We start from the raw sequence: 14540 nt of genomic DNA on the forward strand, positions 1-14540 counted from the left end.
CCAAGACCAGTTCTTAATGCTCAGGTAAAATAGATAACACAACAGCTAGTGTTCTCTGGTTTGGGGAGCAATAGAAATGTGTCATGAGCACGTGTGTCTATAACTGTAGTCACTCTTAAGGATTGTTGTGTTGGTTAGGGTTTTGCAGAGTGGGTTCCACAGGCGCATGTGTGTACCACTGTTGAAGTGCACAGCGTCAGATTCCCAGAACCATCCCAGGGGGGCAATCCTAAAAGGAAGCTGCAGGGAATTGTGGGTAGTATGCAAATCACCTGTAATGGAATTTGGATGATACATCATTCCTGCTAGACTCTGGCAGTTAACGACCCTCGTTGCTGGGCCTGTATGCAGTCAGAGATGTTACTGGGTTTGTCCTCACCCCCACTAGAGCTCAGCACAGAGTACAAGCAGCCTGCACCCTTCCTCTACCCCAGCGGTGCCACCTGCCGCACCACAGGCCCTGCTCACGTGCTCTCTGTCTCTCCACACAGCCTCATCTGGCCGTAGGAAGCAATGACTACTACATTTCCGTGTATTCGGTGGAGAAGCGTGTCAGATAGCGGCACCTAGGACCCCTGCCAGGCCGCAGCCACCTCTGCTGTACATAGTGAGCCAGCCTGCACTGCTCGGATGCAGTGCCCACCTACCCACCCACCTGCAAACCCCGGCTCCTGACTTGGCCGTGGCCAGCTGAGGAGGGGCTTGCACATCCTTCCTTCTGTCTTCACTGTAACAGCATAAAGGTCCAGAGCAGGGGAGGGGTTGACCTGGCTTCCCATCAAGAACCAGCACCCAGGCACCAAGGACCTCCTCAGTGCAGCATGGTCCTTTCCTGCCCTGTTTTCATCTGAGGTTTTACAAAGGGACACATTTGATTTTTCCATGTGATCAAAGCATTAGTTACAGAACAGACAGCGCCCTGTAGAATAGCCGTGTTGGGGATCCTAAGGGCCGTGGCCCAGCCCCACTGTCCTCTCAGAGTAGGCTGCCAGTCCTGGGAAATGGATAAAAGCAATTGGGGGAAGAGAGAGGGTAAAAGAGAGGGAAGGCCTCTCCTGCTACAAGGTATGGAAGTCTGAGCCTGGCCCTCCTGGAGCACCGAGACAGTCCAGCACATTGGGTATGTCATAGTGCTATGAGGAAAGCTAGACCTCCGAGGTCCAGCCTGGCGGGCGCCCTCAAGTGAGCTAGCTGCAGGAGAGGGTCTGGTTCTGGGCAGATGAGGCAGATTTGTAGTTAGCGGCTGCCTCCATCATCAGGCATATTCTGAAGTGCTTCTCTCCCATAGGGCAGTAACAGTGGCCACAGGCCTGTCTCCTGCTTGTGCCACACACAGGCACACACGCATGCAGGCACGCAGCCTCCCCATCCATAATTACATGGATGCCCTGGTCTTCCTGCCCATGCACACTTAGGTGTGCATTCATGCAGGCCCACAGTTTCCCCTCCTGCACATATACGGACACTGTGGCCGGCCACATGTACGCACATGCTGGCCTCACCATGCATAGGGTTCAGAGACTTCACTGAACTCAGAGGCTGGAGGGCAGCACCAGCTCTGTTGATGGTGTGACTGAGGTTGCATGATGCAGTATGTGCTGAGCACGAGTTCCACAGTGTCCTGGTGTGCCTGACACGTGTCTGTGTGCACAGGCAAGAGAGGACCATGGACACTGTAGCCCTAGATGTCCGCACTGTCCCGGTGTGCCCGGCATGTGTCTGTGTGCACAGGCAAGTGAGGACCTTAGGCACTGCAGCCCTGGATGGACCCAGCATTGCAGAGCAGTTGCACACAAACAGGATACAAACATCATTATGTTTTGAAAAGCATTTTCCGTTTTCCCTGGGAATCAGGATCTTTCAGAGGACAAGTGCCAACAGGAGCCCAGGGACACGGGTTGGGGCATCTGTGGCAGAGGCTGGGTCCCAGTGCTGTGCTCAGTGGACCTGTTTTAGCCAAGAGCATCTTCCCTGTGAGAGGATCCTACAGGCTGAGCTGTCCTGGGCAAGCAGGACAGGAAACCCTGGCGCCGCCCCTGGAAATGCATTCTCCCAACTGGGAGGGGCTCAAGGAAGCCAGCCCCTTGGTTGGGCCGTACAGCAGTTGAGCCACCTGACTTGCCCCTGCTCAGTTCTGCAGAGAGCTTCAGGGGCTGAGTGTGCGTCAGCTCAGTCCTTGTCCAAACTGGTGACTCAGTTTTGGCCGCACGGGGCCGCCTGATGGGCTGGGCTGCTTCCCTGCCCTGGTGGAACCAGTGTTTGCATCTTGCCCACAGGCTGGGCCTTGTAAGTCTGATGCGGAAATTCAATCATGAAGCTAAGCAAAGCTCGAGAGAGCGCTGACCTAGAGCGCATTTCTCTATTTATTTTACCAAAATGAGAGTTGAAAGGACTGACAGGACACGGAACTGCAGTGGCGTCCAGAGCAGTGACAGCAACAGAGTGTTAATAAAGAATAAAGCCGTGAGATGTCGCTGCCCTTGCCAGATGAGAATGGTGGGGTGGGGTGGCCCAAAGGGCTGTGCCCTTGTGGCTTCTGCAGTCCCCGGGTCCCTGGGGTGGGACAGTCTTAGCCAGAGACAAGGCCACTCTATCTACCCCTCCAGGCCTGGGTGGAAGAGAAGACATGCTGGTTGCCATGGAGATCTTGAGGCATCGTGACTGGGATTCCTGTGCTGACTCTGGGCTTGTCATTAGTAAGGTTTCCCCACATCTACACAGACCAGCTTCGCACGGCTGTCCCTGTTTCCCTGTTAGTATTGTTGCTTCCCAGCAAAACCAAGTGCTCCTGCAAGGGATGGGCGGAGGTGTGCAGCCAGTCCTGGAGGGACAGGTCCCAGCTTTGTGGTCCTGTAAGGGGCAGACAGCAAACTATCTATGGGTGTGTGTCAGGGCTCCCTCAGCCAGTCTCATACTGGTCACTGTACCAGGCTAGGCCTCCACTACCCACTGCGAATGTCTCCGTCCCCATCCCGGGTCTCCTCAGCAGACCTCACTTGGTCAGAGAAATTGGGCCTCTTGGGTCGTCCTGATCTGGTCACTAGTCTGATTAGAACACACATGTTCCCATTAAGTGGAAGGATACCTCAGGTGTCAGGGGCAAGAGTGTGCGCAAGGAGGTGACTTCAAGAGGCCAAGAGCACATAAGGAAAGGAGGAGGGTCTGAAGGGCTGAGCTGTCTCTCTAACCCATACACTGGAACTCTGACCTCTCCCTTGCCCCCAGTACCTCAGCATAACTGTAGTGGAAACAGATCTTTACGCAGGTCAAAGTAAGGTTATAGATGACAGTAATCCAGTCCAACTGGCCCTTTGGAAGACAATAGGACAAAGACCACAGGCATGGCAGTACACAGGCACAGGGAGACTTCAGGAAGAAGCAGTCTAGACACAGCAGGTTCTGACACTCCCAAGACTGCTTACCCAGTCTGTGTTAGTCAGTGGTCACTGGCCTCTGTGGTCTGGTGTACTAATGTTTCTAGCACTGCCCTTGAAGCCCTCTCAGCCCTGCTGCTGTCCTGTCTCATAGAGGTGGGATACTAACTACAGGTGCTGTGAGCTTCAGACATCTCAGCAGAACTTACAGAACAGACCCATAGACAGCATCCTGTGGGCCACAGCTCCAGCTGGAGCAAGATGACTTCCATAAGTCACCCGTGTCCTGGCATGACACCACGGGCCCTACACATAGTACCCACCCTCTCCCATGAGCCTGAAATCTCTCCCAACCAGTTGTCCATGTTACCCCAACCATGAAGATAGGCTATTCAAGGGTGACAGGAAAGAGTCTGCTCTCTACCCAAGCCCACTCCTCCCACCCATCACATGGCAGGGCTGTACAGCACATTGAGAATAGACCAAGGCTTCATGAACCTATCCTCCAGGGGTCTCTGAAGCCACCATGGCAGCCCTTTGGTACTGCCATTCCATATGCACCTGCTAGGACCAAGAGATGAGCATCACCTGGGAGTCAACAAGTACCCCTCAGATGTAGCTAGGGAGACTATCCACACCCCATAAGCAGACAGAACTGGCGAGTCTCCAGGAGGCAACAGAGCATCTCATGACTTTACAGTCCTTCTCCAGTGGTGTTGGACATCCCCCGCTGAGAGGCAGTTATGAAGACGCCTTTACCCAATGATCTCAACCTCAGGAGGCAGGCTTGGGGTTCCTGGCATGGAGGCAAGGTCTTCAGTCTCTGACCTAAGGGCATGGAGACGTGTGGCCCAGAGAGCCACCATGTCCCTGCTTTTCTCCAGGGGTTAGAGTTTGCCCTGCAGGCTGTGCTCCACCCCTTTGCAAATGGGGAGCACATAAAGGGAGAACCAGCTGCAGTCAGGACCTCATCCAGGTGGGGGCGACTGCTCAGCCTAGGGAAGTGTGTATCACAGCGGGGATGAGACAAACACAGATGACTTGAAGCCAACCCAGCCACTCCTCTCCATAAGCCCACTTTGTGGTGTGGGTGTTGTATAAGTGGAGCAAAGGCCATGTGAGTACAGGCTGTGGGTTAGCAGCCCCATCCTTCTGGGAGATAAGGTGTCCCAGAGAGCTTACACACACGGTCAGGGGAAGGGTCTAAATGGCTGGATACAGGACAGGAAGACCCAGAGCTTATACTATACGGTGGTGTGACCTGCCAAGGGAGGTGTCTAGAGGTTAGGACAGCCTCCTCCCCCAGTTTTGGGCTCTGAGCTCAGCTTCCCTCTGGCCAAAGGGCCCAATGATGCTTTTCTATGAAGCCCAGCCGTCTTCAGGACCCACCCCATGGCCGGTCAAAGAAAGGGATAATGATAGCCCCTCTCCACGCCAGTTCTACAGAGACAGTAACCATCCAGTGGCCAGGACACACACAGGGACTTTGTTTTGCTATTTAACAAAATAGATTTGGGGGAGGATGACACACCAACAAAGAGCAACTTGAAAAGGAGACCAAGATGCCAGTTTCCCTTAAAGCAGCAGCAAAAGAATAATGTCTAGAAATAAAAAAAGGAGATTGGAGACGTACAAAACTACAACACATTCAAGAAACCTGAGGAGCCTGGCGTGGTGGCACATGCCTTTAATCCCAGCACTCGGGAGGCAGAGGCAGGCGGATTTCTGAGTTCAAAGCCAGCCTGGTCTACAGAGTGAGTTCCAGGACAGCCAGGGTTACACAGAGAAACCCTGTCTCCAAAAAAAAAAAAAAAAATGAGGACCCGAGGAGATGGAGAGGTCGCCCATGTTCATGGATCACAAGATCTAATGTTGGCTAGGGAGATGGCTCAGTGGGTAAGAGCAAAAGTTGGACACAGTTGCACATATTGGTAATCCCAGAATTCCTATGATGAGATGGAAGGCAGAGACAGGAAAACCCCAGAAACTCACCAGCCAGAGTTGCAAACACTGTTTCAAGGGGGATGCTGAAGACCACACCCAGGGTTGCCCTCTGACTTCCACTATCTAACACCCATGCACACATTCAAATGGTGGAAATTACAGTAGAAAAACCAGCCCTTAGGGCTGGAGAGGGTGCAGCATTAGGAACACTCTGCCCTTGATCTTCAATCCCAGTGACCATGTCAGTCAGCTAATGACTGCCTGTAGCTCCACTTCCCTTCATGTGCATATACTGACACAAATAATCAAAAATGGCTATTTTTAAAAGTTTTAAAAATAGAAAACCGGGGCTGGCGAGATGGCTCAGTGGTTAAGAGTGCCAACTGCTCTTCCGAAGGTCCTGAGTTCAAATCCCAGCAACCACATGGTGGTTCACAACCATCCATAACGAAATCTGATGCCCTCTTCTGGAGTATCTGAGGATAGCTACAGTGTACTTACATATAAATAAATAAATCTTGAAAGAGAGAGAGAGAGAGAGAGAGAGAGAGAAAGAAAGAAAGAAAGAAAGAAAGAAAACCAACCCTCATGTTGCAGAACTGCCAAAGGTCCCAAAACAGCCAGGACAGAAAGGAGGGGTTAGAAGATTCAAATTTCTTTCTTTCTTTCTTTCTTTTTTTTTTTTTAAGATTTATTTATTACATTTATATGAGTGCACTGTAGTTGTTTTCTGACACACCAGAAGGGGGCATCAGATTCTATCACAGATGGTTGTGAGCCACCATGTGGTTGCTGGGAATTGAACTCACGACCTCTGGAAGAGCAGTCAGTATTCTTAACCACTGAGCCATCTCTCCAGCCCCCAGAAGATCCTAATTTCTTAATTCAGAGCTTAACTGCATTTGGTTACAGTAGCCACTGGAATAAGGGTCAGAGTTACAGGTCAGTGGACTAGAATAGGAAATGCACAGTAAGAGGCCACTTACAGGTTTGTGACAAGACTTCTCAGTGGGTGAAGAAAACTCCAAGCTGATGTGGTGGCTCATGGCCACAGGGTAGAGAATGCGGTCTGCTATTATCTGCAGGCCAGCATGGCCTATAATATGAAACGCTGTCTAGACAAAGATGTAAAAAAGTGAAAAGAACCCACACAGTATATAAATGCCTCTAATCCCAGGCTTCAGGTAGCCAATGCAGGACGACTGTGGACACAAGACTGGCTTGGTCTGTATATCTGAAGGTCAGCCTGGGGCAGGCACCATAAAGACCTAATAAACCAAGATCTTTCAAAGAGATCAGTCAAGGACTTGATTAGACATCTCTCCAAAGAAAACAGCAAATGAGTAGGCAGCACATGGAAGACATCACTAGATAATACAACCAAGTTTCTGGGAGGTACCATCTCATACCTGCCAACATGGCTTTAATCTGAAGGTGGAAAGTAACACGTGTCCACCAGGACATGAAGGGATCGTAGCACTTGTGCACAGTGTAGGGGGCGTGAGAAGGGGTGGGTGCTACTGAAAGTGGCTTGATATCTCTTCAAGAAGATCAGCACGGAGTTATGGTACAACCCTGCAATTTCAGGGCTAAATATAAGTCCCAGAGAAACAGAAGCATGTGACCACATGGAAACCTTGGAGGATGTTTACAGGATGAGGCAGAAACTACCTAGATGACCATGTGTGAATGAATGAATCAATAAAACTTGGGGCGAGAGGAACAATGTGGTTAGCCCCCTTCACTACCTCTTTCCACCACTTAAGGACAAAGTGTTCAAGGCATTGTCTTAAGAGGCAGAGCCTAGGCTGGCATCAAGCACTGGACCTGCTGAAGCCTGGACCTTGGACTTCCTAATATCCAGAATTGTCAGAAACATGTTTATTCTTAATTTTTATTAATGTTATTTGTTTAGAGCGTATGCATGCCTGCACATGTGTGGGCCTGCACATGCCATGGAGGCCAGAGGACCTTGTGGAGTCCATTCTGTGGGACCCAGGGATTGAACTCAGGTCATGAGGCTTGGCAGCAAATGTCCTTACACACCGGAGCCACATCACCCCACTGGCCCTCTACTCTTTATCAGTCTCAGAGGAGCTGGATTGGACTTGGTTGTTGAGTCTTTGCTTTGGCTTTAGTTTTGGTATTTGAGACAGGGTAGCCCAGTCTAACCTCAAAATCTTAATCCTCCTGCCTTACCTTTTTGAGTCCTGGGTTTACAGGTGTGACTCTATATCACACATTGTCCTTATGAGATGCAGTTAGCCTGAGCTGGACTACAGACCCTGTGTTATCAGCCAAGATTTTTTCCTAAACAGCATCTGGTTTACCAAAGGCTGCGTGACCCCCCTCATAGCTACCAAAGCCCTCGTCAGATCTGACCTCCTCCTCTGTCCACTTCTAAGCCTGTCACCTGTCTTACTGGTCCATGCTAGCCTGTCCCCTGCCACTCCACAATGTCCTGCACTGTCATATATGATGATCAGGCTTCTAGGGTCAGATGTCACCCCCTTCCCTAACAACTATCCCCAGAATCCCCCTACCTTACCACTCATCACCTTGCCCGTGCCCCCACCACCACTACCACCCTCCAAGCCAGAGCAGGACCACAGATGGTAGGTACCAGATGAACCAGTGAGTGAACTACCAGTGGATAAATGCATGAGTGGGGAGGGAATGAGCTAATAAACAAGCCAGCCATCTGCTGAGCAAAAGAGTGAGGGGCGAATGAATAAGCTGCCCATATCTAGGCACATCTGTGACAGCCTCAGCATGGAGGTTACACAGCAGTTCATCAGCTGCCTGTCCTACAGCACCACTGTGTGGTTGCAGTAGGGATTGCCACTACCCACATTAACATGACATAACATCCCAGAAGAAAGGGGCTCCTGTTCTCAATCCTTCAAAGATGTGGGAGAGAGGGAGGGAGACAGACAAAGAGGGAGACAAGTACTTTCCTCTGCCCCACCCCACCCCTGAGCTCCCTCAGAGCAGCCTTCCTCCCCTCAGAATTTCCTCTAGAAGGTCTAGCAACATACATGCAAGGTATCCCTCGTTGCTGGCGATCCAGGCCTGCTTGAAAGCAAGCAGGTGTCTGCAGCCCTGACTGGCCAGCACCAACCCCTGAGCTCAGGCCCTATCTCTGGGATTTGCTGTCTTCTTACTGACTCCACAGTGTTCCTTCTTGGGCGTGTCTCATATTTTCTGCTACCCGTGTCTGAGCTCCGAGGGCCCCAGGACCACTGGATCCATTGCACAGCCCTCCTGCACCTTCCCCTATAACTCACCTACAGCCTGCCTACATTCTGCCAGTAGCTCATCACGTAGTATGTGTGTAATGCACAGCCGCAGCTCCCACTTTATGCTCCCTGGCATCAGCTTACACATGTGAGAGTCACACACCCAGATGACATGCTTGTTTAAGACAAGGGCCCAATCTCTCCCAGCTTCACCAGCATAGCCATGAGCTTCTGGCCTTTGGACCCTGAAGTTGGCTTGGGTAGACCTCCCATGACAAGGCTGTTATTCCTGACTCGGGTAGATTGTTGGCCTCAGCTGGGCCATCCAGAGCCCTGCTCTGGTTGTGCCAACAAGGCCTGCAAGGGTGAGCTGCCTTTCGTCTCTTTCCTGCTTTCCAACCCTAGATGGAAGCTGGCCCAGAGAAGCCGACACAGTCACAAGAGTGACATGAAGGAGGAAAGTGACTCCTGTGTCTGCCAGTTCTTGCTCCCTGCTAGAGGTTGGGATCATCTCAGTGCCAGCAACACACAGGGATCACACTTACACTCCTGCTATCCCAACACCACCTCCCTGATCGATCACTCACTCCCTCGTATCCCCCGTTGCAGACTGCCTGTGAGTGGCTCAGCACTGTGTCAGCCCCACTGCTACCTGGTGTTGCGAAGCTGAAAGCCACGGAAGAGATCCAAGTTAGATTCCCTATAAGAAACTTTCTGGAAATGGGAAAGGACTAGTCCTTGTCACTGTTTTAGTCTGGCCTTCTTTCACTCAGCAGAAGGCTGGCTCAAGTGGAGACAGTGCACAGGCCTTCTCACACCCCACCTGCAGACCTATAGACAGTCTTCATCCTTTTGCACATCCACCTATTACCCACCTGCATCCTGCCTGTGGGCAGCTTGCACCTCACCCCTCAGTGCACATTGATTGACAGTTGTGCCCCTTCTTGATACCTCGGTCAGCAGGCCTGCATCTATGGCCTCTGTGTGTTCTCAGGGCTGCTGCAGAAGATGCTGTGCAGAGACCCAGGGATGGGACTCCCCAGCCTCCGTTCCTCCAACCCTTCGGTGATTTTGAGGCATGTGGTTCTCAGCACTAAATATCTTTTAGGTGAAATATCCAAGCCAGTAAGGATGCCTCAGTTGGCTCAGTCTAGTTCCAGAAATAGCCTCACACAGAACCCAGCACTGGTTACCCAACGCACCAAAGGTTCTGTGCAGTGTGGATTGAGTTGTTTCCCCCAGAACTCACGCCGATGGGCCAGAGAGGTGGTTTACACCTGGCTCCTCTAACAGAGGTGTATCCAGTGGTGGCTTATGACCATCTTTGACTCCAGTTCCAGAAACCAATACCCTATTCTGGTTTTGTGGACACCAGGCACGTGTGTGTGTCAACCCCAACAAAAAGCCTCATATTGCTGTTTTGGCCTCAGAATGTGCCCTTCTTTGGAACAGGGTCGTGGTAGGTACAGTTGGGTTGAGGCAAGCCTTAATCCAAAGTGATGATTCTTTATAAAGAAGATTTGGACACAGACAGTGGGAGATGCGGTGTGAAGGTGGAAGCAGAGACCGGGTGATGTTCTGCCAGCCAAGCAGCTGAGGGAGGATCACAACATGTCGCCTTCAGAAGCCAGGGAAAGCCTGGTGTGGCCTCCCACAGAGCTTGTAGAGAAATCTGCCCTCTTTTTTCCTCTGACTCTTTCAACGATTTTGGTGCTTCTGACCCCAGGGCTCTGTGACAGGACACATGCTTCCAACCCTGCCTGGTTAAACCCTGGCCACTGCCGGGAATAGAGTCTTTCTGGAAAGCAGAGTCAGGCAACCAAGGAACAGATCAGAGCTGCACCAGGGGAGAGCTTGGGGCTGTGGGGTAGGATGCTGGTGTCTGCCAGCACCAGGAAGATTGCATTTTTAGAATGGCATACAAGGGATTTTAAATTCTCAGTTCAAGGCAGAGTGAGAAAACCAGGAAACACATGGGGCTGCTAGAAGAGATAACCAAGTTTCCTGTGGCAGGGCTGCTGTGCCTGCAGATCACAAGCAAGCTGTACCCTGCAGGGTGCAGGATTACAGGGCAAACTGAATTCTCAGCCTCTGCAGGTCATCTGTGCAGGAGCTGGAGCAGAAAACCAACGGGAAAGAATCAGGGCAAAGAGACTGAGGGGCTGAGCCTGGCCCCATCACTCCTGAACCCCCGAATCCCTCTGCACAGCTCCTGTGCTTGCAGGCCATACCTGTGACAGCATCACCCTCAGACCTGACAGAAATGAGAACCAGCTGAGTCCTGTCACAAACATCAGACACACACTCGAGGTTTTGCTTTCTGGCTGGATATCAAGGAGATGGACTCAGGCCACAGAAGTATAGCCCTGGCTCTCTGAATTTGTGCAGCTGGCACACACCCTGAGCCCTGAACTCCAGCACTGGCTTGCCTGTATGTGAAAGTCCAGGCAGTTTGCTTGTCTAGGACTGTGCTACAGTGGTTCTACTGAGATGTGTTAGCTCCTTAGCATAACAAAAAGGAAAAACCAAACAGGTTGGAGGGGGAGTTCTCTGGAAAAGAGGTGTACCAAAGTCAAGCCCCAGGAGGAAGCTGCTCCGTACCTTGCTTGTCTCCCCAGGGAGCAACTATATTTGTGCCTTTTGCATCTTTAAAACAAAACCCATCAGGACCAACATAAAGCAGGGCAGGCTGGCGTGGGCTCACTGTTTCAGGAGGTTGTACTTCTCCACCAGAGTAGCCCTGGCCACAGCAGCAGGAGTGGGAGGCAGTGGGGTGGACCAGAGGGATATCAGAACCATTAACCCCCAAAGACCGGTCACTTAGTGACCTACTTTTTGCCACCAAGAAGGGAATGTGTGTTCAAACACTTGAGCCTCCTGGAGCCATGCATATGACATCATGGCAACTCACCTTTCCCAAAGGACACCAGAAGCTTGTCTGTGAGGAACCTTGTAGACCAGAGATGAAGCTGGGAGATGATGTCGTCCAAATGGGTTCCTGATTCCTCAGGGACCTGGGGTAGGCAGGGTGGGTTCAGTTACAGGAAAGATGTTAAGCTTTGAGCAGCAGGCAGGACAAACGGGACTGGGCAGAATGATTAAGTGCAGAGGGTGATTATTTTTTTAAAAAACGCCAGCTGGGGCCAACAGGCCAGACACAAAGTATCTCAAGGGCAGGCTTGGGAGATGACCCAGAGGTGAAGCACATGTCCTGCAAGCCTGACTACCTGAATCCAGATCCCCCAAACCCACGTAAAAGCCAGCACAGGAGGCATCACTAATCCCAGCATCCCAAAGAGAGATGGGCGGTACCAACAGGAAGACTTCTAGAAGCCCAGGAGCAGCTAGCCTGGTGGGCATAACAAGCAGAAGATGCTGCCTCAAACAAGGTGAAGGAAGGACGACCCAAGGTTGTCCTCTGACCTCTACATGTACATAGTGGCACTTGATGAAAACATACACACACACACACACACACACACACACACACACCTCACCTCACAGTTAGGGGTTGTGTGGTGCTTGTCAGGAGGCTCACTTCTGCCCTGCTGACCTCAGCTGTGGTGGCACACCTGGTCAGAGCTGGCACACACCACCATAAGTTCCAGATTCCTTGCTTGTCTTGTGACGGAGATAAAATAGCTGCCAGAGGCAATCTAAAGAGGGATTTCCCGTGGTGAGGCAGAGCAGCCTCATGGCAGCAGGAGCTGAAGAAGTGGAGCCTGCTCACACAATAGTGGATAGTAAGCCAAGATGGAGGACTAGACCCGGTGTAACCTTCAAAGGCAGTCACCAGCACCCTTCCTCCAACCTAGCGCCACTTTCTAAAGTTCCCACACCCTCCCCAAACTGCACAGCTAGGGAGTATTGTGGGGGACACTTCACATGCAAACCATAACTAGTCCTGACCGGCTTCTTTTCCAGGCTATGTGGCCCTTCTTGGCTTGATGACTGAGTTTCAAGAACAAGCATACAGAGGTCCCAGAAAGGAACTAGTCAGCGTCTGTAACCTGGACACATGGTGGTCCTAATAATTCACCTACTCCCTCCTGAGTCAGCTTTGTGTAGCTGGGCTCTGGAAAAACTTCTCTGGTGAGTGCAAGGTTGAGCTCCGTCAGCAGAGGGCGCTGGAACTGCAGGAAGCCCTGGAGGCAGAGGGGGGCTTCACTATGCCTCTCTTTCCGCCTGAGGGAGAGGGGGTCAGAATTTCACTCCCTAGCCCCAGACCTCCTTTTGGGGCCCAGCACCCTCTTTTCTCTAGTCCTGCAGTTCCCAGTGGACTCTTTTTACAGACCCTCAGCCTTTCTTGCAGAGTGTTGTTTCTGAGTCTTATGGCTGGCCAGCACCTCTCCCCCGGGTAGTCCTGCAGCTATCCTTCAGCCACACACTGAAGTGGGGGCACAGTGTTCTCCCAGGCACTCGGCAGCTTCCCAAGGTCTCTTTCTTGGCACTTGCTGCTTATGTGTTCCTTGAGTTCCTGCACGCACACACTTTGGTGGCTGCAGGTCTCTGGCCCTAGTGTCACAGTTTTCTGCACAGGTGACCAGGACAGCTTCTGGCTCTTTCTGGGACAGTGCAGGAGTGTCAGCACAGAAGCAGTTCTACGAGATACATCCGACCTTGGCGGTGGGCTTGATTATGCTACTGGGCTTCTTGCTGTGGGATGCTGATGGCATGTGGGCATTGCCTAAGGAAGCTGCTTCCAGTGGCTGGTGACGATAAAGGGCCACTTAACATGGGGTCCAAATAGCTGCAGCAGGGTGACCATAGCAGAGGACCCATCACTGCACTGGGGCATTCACAGCAGTCACCAGATCCTCAGCTGTAAGAAGGACAGTGCTCCTTGACCTCTCTGAGGGGTCACTCCTGTCTCACAGCTATAGGACCAACACCACTGCGGTCAGAGCCTTTGCTCTGATGCATACTAGGTGACTGCTGACTCAACTTGTACCTGGCCACAGAATTCCTTCCCGTAGGTTAGGATCCTGGTTTGGGGTATAACACAGTGGTAGAGCACTTGCCTAACACAGAGACCCTGGGTCCTGTCCCTAGCACCAGAGGACTTTGATGGAAAGACAGGAACCCTGAACTCTGGAGAGGACTGGACTTATGACATTGGACCTCCCAAATCACATGACCCCTCTCCAACCGGAGGGGCTTGGCCAAGAGAGTTGGAGACCCATGTTAGGGATCTTTTTATGACCCTGCATGTGGCAGGTTCTTAGGAGTCTTCGGACCTCCATGGCCACCTTTTGTTGACATGAAGCCTATAGTTAAATCCTAGGGGTCAGGCACATGTGACATGGCAGGAGATGGCTCGGAATGGGTATTGGGACAGTTCCTCTAAAGGACTAAAGCAAGATGGCTGTCATGGCACCGGCACGCAGAATCTCAGCAGTCAGAAGCCTGCAGGAAGAGGGTCAAGAGTTTAAGGCCTGCCTGAAATAAAAAGGAACAAACACAAAAGATTTCATGCTGTAAGAACACACAAGGTTTCTGTCCTCTCCCCCTTTCCTGTTCTGGTCCTCTACCAGTGTGTGCTGGGTCACCATTGCTGTGATGAAACACCATGACCAAAAGCAAGCTGGGAAGGAAAGGGTTTATTGTATTTGGTTTACACTTCTGCATGGTCTGTCATCAAAGGAAATCAGGACAGGGACTTAGACAGGAGGCAGGAGCTGATGCAGAGGTCATGGAGGGGTGCTGATTACTGGCTTCCTCCTCATGGCTTGCTCAGCCTTCTCTCTTATAGAGCTTAGGACCACCAGCCCAGGGATGGCTCCACCCACAATGGGCTGGGCCCTCCCAAGTCAGTCACTAAATAAGAAAAATAGTTTACAGCTAGATCTTTCTTTTTTTTTAATTTTTTTTTATTTTTATTATATATAAGTACACTGTAGCTGTCTTCAGACACTCCAGAAGAGGGAGTCAGATCTCATTACGGATGGTTGTGAGCCACCATGTGGTTGCTGGGATTTGAACT

At 51.4% G+C, this 14540-nt stretch overlaps 1 protein-coding gene across 1 annotated transcript in view; it reads left to right on the forward strand.

Moving 5' to 3' along the window:
- Rptor (regulatory associated protein of MTOR complex 1) overlaps nt 1-2651 on the forward strand; it is a 299725-nt gene extending 297074 nt beyond the window's left edge. The window contains exon 34 of the mRNA XM_021175441.2: nt 492-2651. Within this exon, the coding sequence (XP_021031100.1) occupies nt 492-560 (69 nt within the window). The 3' untranslated portion in view covers nt 561-2651. The remainder of the gene's footprint in view (nt 1-491) is intronic.
- Nucleotides 2652-14540: the final 11889 nt, after the last annotated feature.

This window comes from Mus caroli, chromosome 11 (assembly GCF_900094665.2).
Source record: "Mus caroli chromosome 11, CAROLI_EIJ_v1.1, whole genome shotgun sequence".
Lineage (NCBI taxonomy): Eukaryota > Metazoa > Chordata > Mammalia > Rodentia > Muridae > Mus > Mus caroli.